Genomic DNA, 14,265 nt, shown 5'->3' with positions numbered 1-14,265 from the left:
TGCTTTCTTGGAGATGATGAAATGTATAGCTTTCCATATTGCCCAAAGAAAGAAACAAAGTTGTGAGATGGTTTGTAAAGACTCTTCTTTTGACTATAAATATCAAACCTTCCCAAATCAAGGAGAAATCCACATCAGGCACCAGGATTAATCTTAAGCCTAAAGGCAATCCAAACCAAACCGATTGGGATAATTCACAGCGGAAGAATAGGTGAGCCAGATTTTCTTCTTCCCCACGTCTAGCACACTTGCCACTGCCTATAGATCTGATCTGCAAAGCTTGTCCTGAAGGTAAACCCTTTAGAATGGCTCTCCACAGAAAAACTTTAATTTTGTTTGGGATGTTCAAACTTCATAGGTAGATCCAATGTCGTCTCTGGCCCAGGTTAACCTGCTGTGATGATTGTGGAGCATGAGCTTTTGCAACATGGTAACCAGAGTTAGATGAGTACACGTCATTTCGAGTGTGATGCCAGATAAGACCATCCTGGTGTGGTAACGAAGGGAGAGGAATTCCTAGGATTGCTTCCACATCTTGAGGGATAAAAAGTATTTGATGAGACTTTCATTCCAGTTTTTCCTTTGAGTACACATAAGACCTTGAACCGTTGTTGGAACACTTGTCCTTTGCACATTTTCTCTTAATTGTGGAATAAAAGGATATACACTAGGTATCCATGGTTCTTTTTAAGTAAGAATAGACTGCCCTGAGGATATTTGCCACCTTAGGCTTCTATTTAGGAGCTGTATACCTGAGTGGAGGCTTTGCCACCCCCAAGATGCATTTGTTCCTTTCCCTGCTGATAAAATGTCCTCTGCCAGAAAATATTTACCCTGTGGAGTTATAAATAAAAGTGATTGTGGATTTTTGACTAGTCTGGAAACTTGCTTTGCCAGTAGAGATTGGTTAAAAGCACCAAAATTTCTAAACCCTAGTCTCCCTTCCCTTTTACTCTTGTACATCCAGTCCGAAGCCACCCAACTTATCTTTCGTTTATCTCCATGGGTTTCCCACAAAAAACTAAACATACAGCTATTGATTTTTTTGCACAGTCTGATTGGTAATTTAAAACACATCATGCAGTATATATAAGATATAATCTTTTTTCTATTTTTATTGGAACATCAAAAATAATAATCTACATTATTTTTAAGGTACAAGAATACTTTTTTTTTTGAAAATAAGTATATTACGAAAAGGCCCACACCACATCTAATGCACCATACTCCACGTGATCTTCACGTGTGTTTATTAGATCAATAATCTACGCAATATCATAAAGAATTAAGAAATAGATAATTATAGAACACAACTGTTGTGCCATGTCATTCATATAACATACTAACTGTGCGTTAGTCATATAAAAAATAAAATAATAATTAATAAAGGCCATGAAGTTTTTTGAACAACGTTCCAGGTTCAGACAATCCTCTCGATGAGCGGCCACAACTACTTGGGTAGAGACCGCTGAACATCATTTGTACAGGCCGAGGCTATATGGGCTTAGGCCTTTTGATGGCTGTCATTTTTTGGGCTATTTTGAAGGGTTAACTAATTTTGTATATAAGCAGTCAAACAAGATCGGATGGAATCTAGCCGGACAAGCAGGCAATGGAGAAGAATCCTCGATCTATTCTATGGTGAGTAAAGCGCGTCTTGCGAGTCAAGAGAGGGATCAGATCAAGATGTCGTGGGCTCACCTTCGCGCGCACCGACGCGCCTAGGGAGGCAACCTGTTCGACGTCAGAACCGATCGCTCAACTTGCTTGATCGCAAATGCTCATCGGTTTAATGTAAAAATGAAGTGGCACAACGGTTGCATGAGATAAACACTCTCGAAAAAATAACTATATAATACAATTGTTACGTCATGTTATTCGTACAACAATCAAATTGCGTGTTAGCTACGTTGAAAATTAAATGATAAAAAAATAAATAATAATTAAAAATAGGTAATTTCATCAACGGTCCTTGATTTTTCTTCTCTTTATATCAAAGTCCTTAGACATCAATATGTAATTAGAAAATTTCTGATCTTTCTTCCACTCCGACACCAAACCCTTAATCTTCAATTCGTAGTCAGAAAATCCATGATTTCATTAAACTTTTGTAAAGATCATTTATTTTTTTATTTTTTTACTGCTAGGCAGTTGAAGTGTTATGAAAAACACATAAAAAAGAAAACAATATATTTCATTATTCCTATACTTTTTATATCTTTAATTTATTTAATTTTATATTTTATTGTTGATTGAAATATTATAAAAAAAGTAATTAAAATTTACCACCATCTTATATTATTAACTAATTAATTTATATTTTTAAAAAAATTTACAATTATACAAATACCAGGACTCTATTTCTATAATATATTTTTTTTATTTTCATAACTATAAACATTTAAAATAATATTTTTATTTTATTTTTTTTACTTTTAATTTCTTTTACATAAAAAAACAAGTTAAGTCAAATCAACAAGTTTTAGTTTCAACTTTCAACTATAAAAATAAAACTCAATGGGTAACTAAATGAGATACGCAATTTTAAAAGAGATCAAAAGTAAAATTTAATATAAAAATAAAAATATTATTATATGTGTGCGTGTTTAAAATTATAACGAAATAATTTTTGTCAAAATATAATAAAACGTCAGAGATTTTCTGATTACTAATTCAAATTGAAGGATTTTGGTGGGAGATAAAAATAAAGTTAGGGACATAATTAGGAATTGAAGTTCATCGAGTTTGGTGAATAGAGAATAATCAGTACACCCAGTTTCCTTTGGGCTCTGATGTGTCTGCACTGAAGATTAAATGGTCTCCTGTTACCAGTCATCAGCTGGAGTTCGCTTCCCCGGTAATAATTTCATATCAGTTACTGTCCCCAGTGAATTTGTGCCTGCTTGCAATGAAATATTTCTACTTATTGATCATTGCTATCCAAGAGTTATTATCAATTTATAACTAATTTGGTGATTAATTATCATCACTAACTAATGAGCCAATATGAAGTTCCAATTGGGAGAATAGAGCTGAATGAATCCTTTAGTTAATCTCTAACCTTGGAAGTACATAGACCCAGCTGAAAGAGACCCTTATCAACTTTTTTTGTTTTTCTTACAGTGGAAAAACCTAGAAAACAAGCCCCACACACCCACGTGATCTTCACTTCCACTGTTCTTATTACCTCAATAATCCAACTCTAAAGGAAAGCAGGAACTTGGGTACTCTTGGCTTATCTTTTTTTTCTTTGTCGAATTGTTTCTGCTTACTTTGTTTCAATTGTTTGGTTTGATGGGTTGTAGATATTATTCTTTAACATGTAATTATTAAGGAATCATTTTGGTTCGTGTACCAGATCTGTTTTCTTTCATGGTTTCCTTTTTTTATTGTACAGACAGAGCTAAAAGTTAGTTCATCAAAGGATCAAGAAAGCACATGAACTGTTTCATACTTTTTAAGCTTTTAGTATTTTGTTTCTGTTGCTATTTTAAGTCTTGTTTGTTGGTTCAAGAAATTGGACATCAGGGTTTTGTTTCATTCGGTACTGTACTGTGATGATCAACCCGAAATTGACTTCTTGAACTCTTATAGTTTTCAATTGAAGCTACTTAAAGATGAGGGGAAATAATTTCAAGAATCAAAAGATTTGATCTTTCGATTTGATCCTCAAAGATCTGAGTTATTCCAATATGGAGAAAGCTAAGACCATTGTTTGGTTTAGACGGGACCTTCGAATTGAGGACAATCCTGCGTTAGCCGGAGCAGCTAGGGATGGCTGTGTGTGTCCTGTGTTTATATGGTGCCCTCAAGAAGAAGGACAGTTCTATCCTGGCCGAGTGTCGAGGTGGTGGTTGAAGCAGTCTCTGGCTCACTTGAGCCACTCGCTGAAATCGCTTGGGGCGGAACTTGCAATGGTTAAAACCCATAGTACTCTGGCTGCTCTTTTGGATTGCATCAATGCGGTTGGAGCAACAAGAGTTGTGTTCAATCATCTCTATGGTATGTTCACTTTATAGTGCTTCTTTTAATAGATTAATTTTGCGAGTTGTGACTATTGAATCTTTCTCATTGTGTTATATAATTTCAGTCTATTTTAGTAAGTCAAGGGAGATAGGAAACGTCAATGATTATGCTGCTTAAAATGCTTGGTAGTTTTATTAGTGAATTTTACATGTTCATATGTTGCTGCTTTTGCTGAATTGATCTACTAAAGTAGCTATTGAATTTATATAAGAAAGTATAAATAAATGAAAAATTGACTGACACCACACCCAGGATCAGAGACTTATGTTTCCATATTGCTGGCTATGCAGCACGGACACGGATACGGAAAAACGGAAATGTTATTTTAAAGTTTCCTGTGTTAAAAATGATGTTATAAATAAAGTTTCGTGTCGGAAACGCCAAGTTTCCGATGCGTTTTTGCAACGGGAGACTTTAATTGAATGAAGTTTCCGTGCTACTTCATAATGCCACTATTTAATAACTAGTTTTGCTTAGAGTTCCTTACTTAGTTTCTGTATTAGAGATACTTGTTGATGTTTCTTTTATCTCCTTAGATCCAGTATCTCTTGTTCGTGATCACAACATCAAAGAAAAACTGGAGGAGCTTGGTATTTCTGTGCAAAGCTATAATGGGGATTTGCTGTATGAACCATGGGAAATATATGATGAAAATGGACATGCTTTTATGAAATTTGACGCATACTGGGAGAAGTGCTTGGACATGCAAATGGAACAAGTTTCACATCTTCCTCCATGGCGGTTAATACCTGCTTCAGGTAATCCCAATATGTATACTATGCACAAGTTAAATTGTTGGTCAGTTAGTATGTTGAACCTTCTCGTAAAATTACTGTTTAACGGTTCAAATAGACTCAAATTTTAAAACTTATTAAAATATGCAATATTTTGATTTTTCTTTATTTCTTGTTTCAAAATCTTTTCCCTTTTATTGCCAGGCATAGTTAATAGCTGTTCAATTGAGGCATTGGGTCTCGAAGATGTAGCAGAAAAGTCGAGCAATTCCTTACTAGGAAGAGCATGGTCTCCTGGTTGGAGTAATGCTGATAAGGCACTGACTGAATTTGTTGAAAAGCATCTAATAGACTATTCGAAGAATAGGTTAAAGGTCGGGGGAAATTCCACTTCACTTTTGTCCCCGTATCTTCATTTCGGAGAAGTGAGTGTAAGGAAAGTTTTCCATTCCATTCAAGTGAAACAGTTGTTATGGGCAAAAGATGAGAACACGGAAGGGAAAAGAAGTGTGACTCTATTTCTAAAATCCATTGGGCTGAGGGAATACTCCCGTTACCTTTGTTTTAACTTTCCGTTTACCCACGAGAGATCGTTGTTGAGCAACTTAAGGTATTTTCCATGGAATGCCAACCACGATCATTTTAAGACTTGGAGGCAGGGAAGAACTGGTTACCCGTTAGTGGATGCAGGAATGCGTGAACTCTGGGCTACTGGTTGGACACATAATAGAATAAGAGTGATTGTTTCATGTTTTGCTGTAAAAGCTCTGCTTCTTCCATGGAGATGGGGAATGAAGTATTTCTGGGACACATTATTGGATGCGGACATTGAGAGCGATATCCTCGGTTGGCAGTATATATCTGGCAGCTTACCAGATGGCCATGATCTTGAACGTCTAGATAGTCCTGAGGTACGTTTTATTCTATCTCTAGTGAATAATTTTTCATCTTTGTCGAAATTAGTTACCAAAATTATTAGTCATATGATATTATCAAATACTTGAATTGATATTTATTTATGAGAATTATTTGTAAATTATGATCAGATGCAAGGTTCAAAATTTGATCCAGAGGGTGAATACGTGAGGCAGTGGCTACCCGAGCTAGCCAGAATGCCGACTGAGTGGATCCATCATCCTTGGGAGGCACCTCATAATGTACTTAAAGCTGCAGGGGTGGAATTGGGACAAAACTATCCAAAACCTATAGTTGATTTGGATTTAGCTAGAGAACGTCTTACTGAAGCTATATTTAGGATGTGGGAAACGGCTGCAATGGCTTCAACCTCCTCAGGTGGAACAAATGAAGTAGTTGTTGACAACTCTAATGGTACTGACATTTTGGCCGTCTCGAAGGTTGCATCAAAAGCTCCTTGTCCTAGTGCTTCATTAAATGATCAGATGGTTCCATCAACCGGAAATCTCGAGAGTACTCCATTTGTTAGGAAGAGATCGAAACCCATGGAAGAGGAAAAACCACAACCTGAAACTCTACGTGATTATAATGACATTTATGGGACCTGTAGAACAGATGAAGAGTCATGCTCTACGGCTGAATCTTCAGCATCGAAAAAGCAGGCCACCAGCAGAGTTTCATTTTCTGTTCCCCAATATTGTTCCACATCAGAAAGCAACCCCATGCAAGATTGTGAATCTTCCGACCTCAAGCAGCCTTGGCAAGTACAAATAGATACGGAACGTGATTCAAGCAAAGATGGTAAGCAATTCCACATATCCACTTCCTTGTCTAGAAAATAAGAGTGCCTCTTGACTTTAATCTTAATCTGTTCACGCATCAATAGCATAACTAAGAACGAACGAATCAAAAGATGTTTAGATTCTCAGAAATGACGATCATAATTCAATGAATTATTGTCGTTGACATGAATTCTCTAGCGGCAACTTGTAAATTTTCTTTTCTGCACCATTCTTTTGGCTTCTGAACTATTGCAGAACTTTTTACTGACAAATTTGCAGTTGCTATGGGAACCTAATCACTAGCCGGCGGCCTACTGTGTAAGAGGAGAGCTGATTCGGGGCGCAAAATTTCTGGAATTGTTAATACTAATGTCAAATATATAACTGATCAGTTGAATTTGTGTCTCTAAAGTCTGCTGCTTGCAGATTGTATCTCATCATCATGGTTCATGTTGTATAAAAGAGATCTGAGACAGTTGGCCTAGTTTTATTCAGAACACTTTCTACTGATAAGTGATTTTTTTAATTATATTCTGCCTTGATATGTGTGAAGCTAAGCTAAGTATGGTAGAAAGCTTAGAAATTTTTAGACCAATAATGATGACACAAAACTGTTTAACTTAACCAAACAGAGTAAAGGATCACCCCACTGTAGGACAATGCTTTACATTTTTAGGTCAATTAAGAATAAACCTATACAATATGAACAATTTTAGGGAGCAGAATGATCCAAATTTTTTCTTAATTGATTTTAAAATAGAAAGTATTATGCCCGCACGGGTTTGGTCTAGTGGTCTAAGTCTCAGCCATCTGGACGCCAAAGGTCGTAGGTTCGAACCCCGGCTACGCCCTTTCTTAATATGGAGTGGTCGAGGTTGGGTTGTTGGCCATTATAGCCCGGATTTACCAGGTATGTGAGCTTGCGGGCGGTCCACATCCCGGGGTTTGACAATGATATTGAGTTTCGGCTCAGTAGAGTGGGTCCTCGTCACCAAAATAGAAAATATTATCTTTAATTAATTTAAAAATAAAATGCATTATTCTTAGTTAATTAAAATGGTTGAAAATAAGTTATTTATAGATCATATTAATCTTATGCCAAAGTCGAAGGTGGACAATTGCGCACCTTTGCATTATTTTTAACTATTTTTATATGTATTTTATTTCATAAAATATTTAAAATACAAATTATAATAATTGCCGTCCACCTTTACAAGTACGGCCGCATGAAATTCTTTTGTTTTTTTTTAAAAAAATATTTCTAGTTTCGCCTCTGCCTCTGCCTCTGCCCTTTGCTATAAACGAAACTATATAAACCAAGTTGGCAGAGATGGAGACTTGTGATATTTTTGTATCCAAGGGATTACGAGGTTCAGAGTTCCCTAACAGACAAAACAGACAAACTTTGTCCTGGTTAGCAGCCGAACAAGGCAACAACGCATGCAACATTTCATCCATGTTATTATTAGGCTTAATTTCTTAAAAAAACCCCACCTTACACTTTTTTTTCGTTTATACCCTGATCTTGTAAAAACACCATTTGTACCCAATTTTGGGTTTTTATGTTTCATCCCTACCCAAAAGCATTAAATTGTACTTTTTTCATTTAGAAAAGAGTTAAAACATACTTTTTTCTATTTTTAAAAATACAAATAAATCCTTAAACTTAAAAAATGATCAAATATATCCAAATAATTAATTAATTTTTTTAATTATATAAAATAATAAAAAAAATTATTATTTTTAATTTTTAGTCAGAAATATTTTTTAAAAAAATTAAAAAAATTATTATTATTTTTAATTTTTAGTCAGAAATATTTTTTTAAAAAATTAAAAAAAAATAAACAAAATAAACAAAAAATTCGGAATTATTTTTTTAAAAAATTATTATTATTTTTAATTTTTTGAAAAAGATGGTATTTTTGTACTATTAATAACTTTAATATCTAATTAGTATATAAGTTAAAAATGAAGGATTGTTTTAAACTCTTTTTCAAATGAAAAGAGTACAATTTAATGTTTTTGGGTAGAGATGAAACATAGAAACTCAAAATTGGGTACAAATGGTGTTTTTACAAGGTCAGGGTATAAACGAAAAAAAAATGCAAGGTGGAGTTTTTTTAAGGAATTAAGCCTTATTATTATAACATTCATGTTTGATAGTCTTTATAAATTATAGTAAATTATTACAATATATGAATACTAGTGTTAAAACATACTTAGATGAGTCAATCAACATCATTGCACATTATTTTGGAAAATTATTTGAAAAATGAAACTGCTCCATATATGGTTTGTCGTTGTAGTTACGATTTGTTGCATATAATATGTAGTATGACATCTAAGCAAAGAAACAATCATTGTGATTAGCGACGAATATTGATCATATGAGGGCAGGGCGGGGGTGGGGCTGCTGCCGTCCCCCCACCAATGCCTCCCATTCAACTCTTCCAGCGCGGAACTAAAATTTTTATTATGGAGAAATTTCATGTATACAAAAAAAAAAATTGAAAGATCTAATTGTTTGAAAAATAAAATTTAGTCGTTACATTTTTTAAAAGAACAAGAAAATTGAGGAGGCGTCTCCTCTTCATCCTATATGACTCAGTCCGCCTCTGAATTACTCCTTCCACTTCCATTGATATCACTTTCTTTTATAGAGCCAGCTTATAGAGCAATATATTAGAAATTAAATAATTTTTTATGTTACGAGGACTATTAATCTATTATTAGCTGTATCCATTATCTTTACGGAAAATAATTTTAACTATTTTATTAATTTTTTTTATTTTTAAAATTAGACGGTTCGGTCCGATAATTTTACAAATTAAAATAATTATTATATTCAAATCTCAATTCTACTAATTACGAAGTTTTTTTCCTAACATATAGACAATCTATGTCAGATCAGATTGTCCAAAAAAAAGGATCAAAATTATAGATAGATAACTTATTTTCGTGTTTTTATTTCTCTCATTAGACCATTACTATAATTAAAATATTTCTCTCATTAAAGGTTTCTCCTATTTAAAATAATTCACTCATCAATAATTATAAATAATTCATTTTACCAATAAACTGTAAGATTTTGCCCTCTCTTTTTTATATTTATGGCTGATTGTGCCATTAAATCTATTTTATTTATGCACACATTTAAATCGATTCATTTTGCGCTGCATATTTGGCTAAAGTTATTACATTTATGGATGAATTAGTTTAATAATTTTGACCAATTCTAATAAATATAATATAGATTTTTCACATAAATTGTTAAATAAATTAAATATAAATATATTTATTTATAGATACAAAAATTCATTTGACTTGCAACACGTCGTATTTCGAACGTACACACAAAGAATATCCATATCAATTAAAAAAAATGAAAAGCAAACTTAAATATCAAGAGAAAATTAGATGGTTGAAAAGAATAAAGAAGAATAGAGAAATTATGAGATATTTGTTTGTGCTTATATTATATATTCATCACAAATTTGGAAAATGGTCCAACACTAAAAACCATTTTGACCTAGTAATTAATTAAAGATCACAACCTTTGTGATTGTCCTGCTTCTTCTGTACCATATATTGTCCGGATTCAAGTAGTATATCAACATCAACTAAAATTTGCTTCAATAACTCTTTGTTTCCTCCAAAAGTCACCCAAAGAAAAGCTTTATATCCTCACAATTCTAATTTTATGCAATTCTATATCTTATGATTTATTGCCTCCAAATCTCTTTGAAGATCTTCTCCTCCCACTAGCATCCATTATTATCTATCTAATCAAGTTTTTTCTAATCCAAACAAAAATGTTAAACTATTAATAGATAAAAAAAATAGGCTGCTTTATGTATTTATATTGCATTTTTAATAATGTAATATAATTATATTGAAATAATGGTTAAGCATTTGCTTTGTTGATCAATATGCACATCGGTCGATGCTATTGAAATGGAACTTATCAGTGGGACTTGGAATGGAGTGGTAAGGACTCCTTTCTTCTTAATCAAAATTTCATGTTGGAGTTATAAATATGAAGCAACTAATTAATTCACACAAAATGAGAGTGTTTTATAGCTTTAATAAGTTCTATTCGGCTTGGTCCTTATCAATCGGAGCAGTGACTCCAAATCGGAGACGGACCTAAGAAGAGTTTATGATAGATAATTGTCCATCTTATTATTGTAAATCGTTGAAAATAAATAAATATATAATTTAGTAGTATATTTTTTCCTTTAGAATTTATACCATTTTTTATTTTAAAATTTATGTTATGTTAATGTTGTTCATTTTACAAACTTTTATTATAATTTTATCCGTTTTATAAAAAAAATTAGGTCCGCCACTTAGATAGTCAATTCTTTCCTAAAAAAAAAAGATAGTATCAATTCTCTATATCAATACTCAATCTACATATAATTTATATGTATATATATATATTAAATACGTATCACATGGGGCTAGTTCCATTAATTTATTTGAGTGAATCTGTTCATATATAGGAATAGTAGGATTCGGCACAAATGAGTGAATATCTGATTTCATTATTTTATTTCAGGATATTTCATATGAATATGTATTCACATGAGATTAGCTCTTTGTATTAAATTATCACCTGATTTTTGTGGTACACTGGTACTTCAAGTCATCCACTAAGTGATTTAATTTATTCTTCTCCCTCTATTTTATCCAATGAAAAATTCTAACCGTCTATAATTATTTTTAACTGCAATGAATAATTTAATTTTATTGTTGACGATATTCTTATTTTATATTATTTTAATTTTATGAAATATAATAAAAAATCAATTTTTTTATTTTAATTGTTTAGAATTTATCGACGAATCTCATATCCAATCACATTTATCGCAAATCAAAAACTAAAGATAGATCAAATCTTTCAATAATAGAGATAGAATCATTTGAAAGCTCTATAAGATTTTTTATATTGTATATTTTATTGTTAGTCTTTCGTTCTTAAAATTTTTTTTTTTGTAATTTTTTAAAATGTTTATCTATTTTTTATAAAAAATATTGCGTGATGTGGTTGAATTGGATACCATAGACATAGCTTTTGATATCAGAAATCAATTTGCGGTGATACATATTGGTTTTGATCAAGGATTATATATATTTTATTAGAGAAACAATTTGATAATTTATTTTTTATTTTTATAAGTAGAATTAAGAACTAGTGAATTACCGTTTCATGTCAGATCGGATTTAGTTTTTAAATTGTTATCTTTTTTTAAATATAATTGTTTTAGATTCGATTTTAATAAATTTTGATAAATTAGAAATGTATGAATAAATTTACAATAGATTTCTTATATAAAAGAAAACATGTGGCCCTGCATCGCATGTATCATCTACTAGTAAAAATTACTATAAAATTAAATTAAATTATTTATTTATTCCCTTATAATTTAATAAGTGAAAGAAGTCATAGAGGTATTAAATTAACATGAATTATTTGACCTACTACATCACGCATAAGACATGTTGGACCTGCTTACCTTGCATATAAAATAAAATACTTAAGTAATTTTATTACTAAATTAAGTATTTTTATAGAATTAAATTAAATTAAATGTAACTCCAAAGCAATTCTAGACATTTTGGAAGTGAATAAATATTTTCATCGGTAGTATCCAAAATGCATGTTGAACTAAAAGGTGGACGGTGAGGATTCAAGTGACGTGGCAAAGTCTTTCCAAAAAGAAATTGAATCCTCTTCCAACTTTTGTACTCCCAAAGTACGGAATTTCTTTCTTCCGAAACTTCTATTAAACAATCCACTTGTCATTAATCCAGCATCTCAGTCACTCATACCTATTTCCAGCCGTTAGATTTGACAGCTTTCAAATTCCTATTGGCCAACACCGAATATTCCGGAAAACATTCTATTAGAATTAACCACTTTAGTCTTTGCTTTTCTGTTAATAAATGAAAACCCCCCGCCAAACACGGCCTTATATTTATTCATATTTAGCAACGGCACAACTCATAGCACACACAAAAAAACAGAGCAAAGAAAAAAAAAAGTAATGAGCAACGCATTAAACAGAGACTACCTAATCAGCGACGAGATCGGCCGTGGAAGATTCGGCACCGTTTTTAGATGCACATCAAGAACAACCGGCGACACCTTCGCCGTTAAATCCATAGATAAAAATCTCACCTCCGGCGACTCACTCGACGCTCAATGCCTCCTCTCAGAGCCGAAACTTCTCCGCCTACTCTCTCCTCATCCTCATATAATCCAAATTTATAATATCTACGAGGACGAAAATCATCTTCATATGGTTATAGATTTGTGCTCGAATCAAGATCTTCACAGTTTGATTATCTCTAGCGGCGGATTTTTATCGGAAAATGACGCTAGAGTTCTTTTTATTCAGTTAATGAGAGCTGTTTGTCACTGTCACAAATACGGCGTCGTACACCGTGATTTGAAGCCTGATAATATTCTGTTAGATTCGAGAAATTTTGTTAAGCTGGCTGATTTTGGATCGGCTGAGGTGGTTATGGAAGGTGATTATGGGATTAGTTTAAGCGGAATTGTAGGAACTCCGTATTATGTGGCGCCGGAGGTTTTGAGCGGTAGAGATTACGGCGAGAAGGTTGATGTGTGGAGTGCTGGTGTCGTTTTGTATATAATGTTAGCTGGATTTGCGCCGTTTTATGGTGAAACTGCTGTTGAAATTTTTAATGCTGTTCTGAGAGGGAATCTTAGGTTTCCGGTGAGATCTTTTAACGGCGTGTCTCCCGCCGTTAAGGATCTTTTAAGAAGAATGCTTTGCAAAGACGTTTCCAAAAGGCTCTCTGCTGAACAAGTTCTGAGTAAGTATTTTTTTTTGGTTAAAGTTTAATGATCAAATATATACATTTTTTGTTAGCACGAGTTTGGTCGATAAGCCTAAACCTTCGGTGTCATAATCACGGGGTTAAATTCCGCTTACACTCTTTCTAATAAATAGAGGGATTAGGATCGGACAGCCATATACGGAGATTTGTCGGTGGTTCACATTCCGAAATTCGACAGTAATTTTAGACTTTACTTAGAAGTGACTTCTCGTAAAAAAAAAAAAAACATACACTCAAAAATTACAATTTAATGACTAAAAAATTAAAGATTATGTTAAACAATTAGTACAAAACATGAATTATATGATGTTGTAATCAAATTAATTTTCTTTTTGTGGATTTTATAGGGCATCCATGGGTGACAAATGGAGGGATGAATTGATCTTAGCATGAAGAGAATGGATATTATTAGCTTAGTTTAAGAAGGGCTGTATATATTACTTAATTACTACTATATGGTAACCCTAGCTATGCTTTTTTATTGGGCAGGCAATGAGGTAGAACTAGAGGGAGCAAGTTTTGCATATTGTAAGTAAATTAAGCAGGAATGCTTTGTTTTGATTAAAAATTAATCTAATATGTACTAGATTATGTTATATATATGGGAAGAAATATCATTACTTATTTATCGAGTAAAGGTTATTCTGATCATTAAATTTATAGGCACGCTCATAAATTAAATTTGTTTTGAAAACTCAAAATTGGATACAATTAGTCATATTTTGAAGAGGTATAGACTAATTTATCAAAATATATTAATATATTAAATTAAACTTGTATAATCCGTCATAAATTCAAGAATCAGAAAGTTCATTTGCTCAATTATTTATACACCATGAAACTATCTGTAGAAGTAGATGTTTGAGTAGAAGTAAATTCTAGCCATCTTCAGGGGTGGGGCAGCTGGGGCGGCTCCTCTTCGTATTTCTCTCTTATTT

General features: G+C 32.7%; 2 protein-coding genes across 4 annotated transcripts; both read left to right on the top strand.

Moving 5' to 3' along the window:
* Positions 1–2,760: 2,760 nt before the first annotated feature.
* On the top strand, positions 2,761–6,986 carry LOC126668028 (cryptochrome-1). 3 transcript variants are annotated; one of them, XM_050361224.2, is made up of 6 exons: positions 2,761–2,857; positions 3,124–4,002; positions 4,563–4,784; positions 4,965–5,671; positions 5,807–6,476; positions 6,713–6,986. In XM_050361224.2, the coding sequence occupies exons 2-6, from the start codon at positions 3,693–3,695 to the stop codon at positions 6,751–6,753; spliced, it is 1,950 nt and encodes a 649-aa protein (XP_050217181.1). In that variant the 5' UTR covers positions 2,761–2,857; positions 3,124–3,692; the 3' UTR covers positions 6,754–6,986. The 3 variants fall into 3 exon arrangements, with proteins under 3 accessions (XP_050217181.1, XP_055960560.1, XP_050217182.1); XM_056104585.1 differs by lacking the exon at positions 2,761–2,857 and having other exon boundaries at positions 3,071–4,002; XM_050361225.2 differs by lacking the exon at positions 2,761–2,857 and having other exon boundaries at positions 3,075–4,002; positions 6,737–6,986.
* Positions 6,987–12,399: 5,413 nt separating this feature from the next.
* On the top strand, positions 12,400–13,951 carry LOC126667070 (phosphoenolpyruvate carboxylase kinase 1-like). Its single transcript, XM_050360035.2, has 2 exons — positions 12,400–13,303; positions 13,675–13,951. The coding sequence occupies exons 1-2, from the start codon at positions 12,508–12,510 to the stop codon at positions 13,707–13,709; spliced, it is 831 nt and encodes a 276-aa protein (XP_050215992.1). The 5' UTR covers positions 12,400–12,507; the 3' UTR covers positions 13,710–13,951.
* The last annotated feature ends 314 nt before the right edge of the window (positions 13,952–14,265 follow it).

Source organism: Mercurialis annua, linkage group LG2 (assembly GCF_937616625.2).
Source record: "Mercurialis annua linkage group LG2, ddMerAnnu1.2, whole genome shotgun sequence".
NCBI classification, from domain to species: domain Eukaryota; kingdom Viridiplantae; phylum Streptophyta; class Magnoliopsida; order Malpighiales; family Euphorbiaceae; genus Mercurialis; species Mercurialis annua.
Note: the sequence above shows the minus strand (reverse complement) of the source record. Positions and strands in the feature narration are given on the sequence as shown.

What these genes read in the sequence shown, in the direction of transcription:
- LOC126668028 (XM_050361224.2), top strand. Translation starts at nt 3,693, where the DNA reads ATGGAGAAAGCTAAGACCATTGTTTGGTTTAGACGGGACCTTCGAATT. An exon ending in GCGGTTAATACCTGCTTCAG is followed by an intron (nt 4,785 to 4,964) that starts GTAATCCCAATA and finishes TTTTATTGCCAG; the next exon opens with GCATAGTTAATAGCTGTTCA. An exon ending in ACGTGATTCAAGCAAAGATG is followed by an intron (nt 6,477 to 6,712) that starts GTAAGCAATTCC and finishes GAACTATTGCAG; the next exon opens with AACTTTTTACTGACAAATTT.
- LOC126667070 (XM_050360035.2), top strand. Translation starts at nt 12,508, where the DNA reads ATGAGCAACGCATTAAACAGAGACTACCTAATCAGCGACGAGATCGGC. An exon ending in CTCTGCTGAACAAGTTCTGA is followed by an intron (nt 13,304 to 13,674) that starts GTAAGTATTTTT and finishes TGGATTTTATAG; the next exon opens with GGCATCCATGGGTGACAAAT.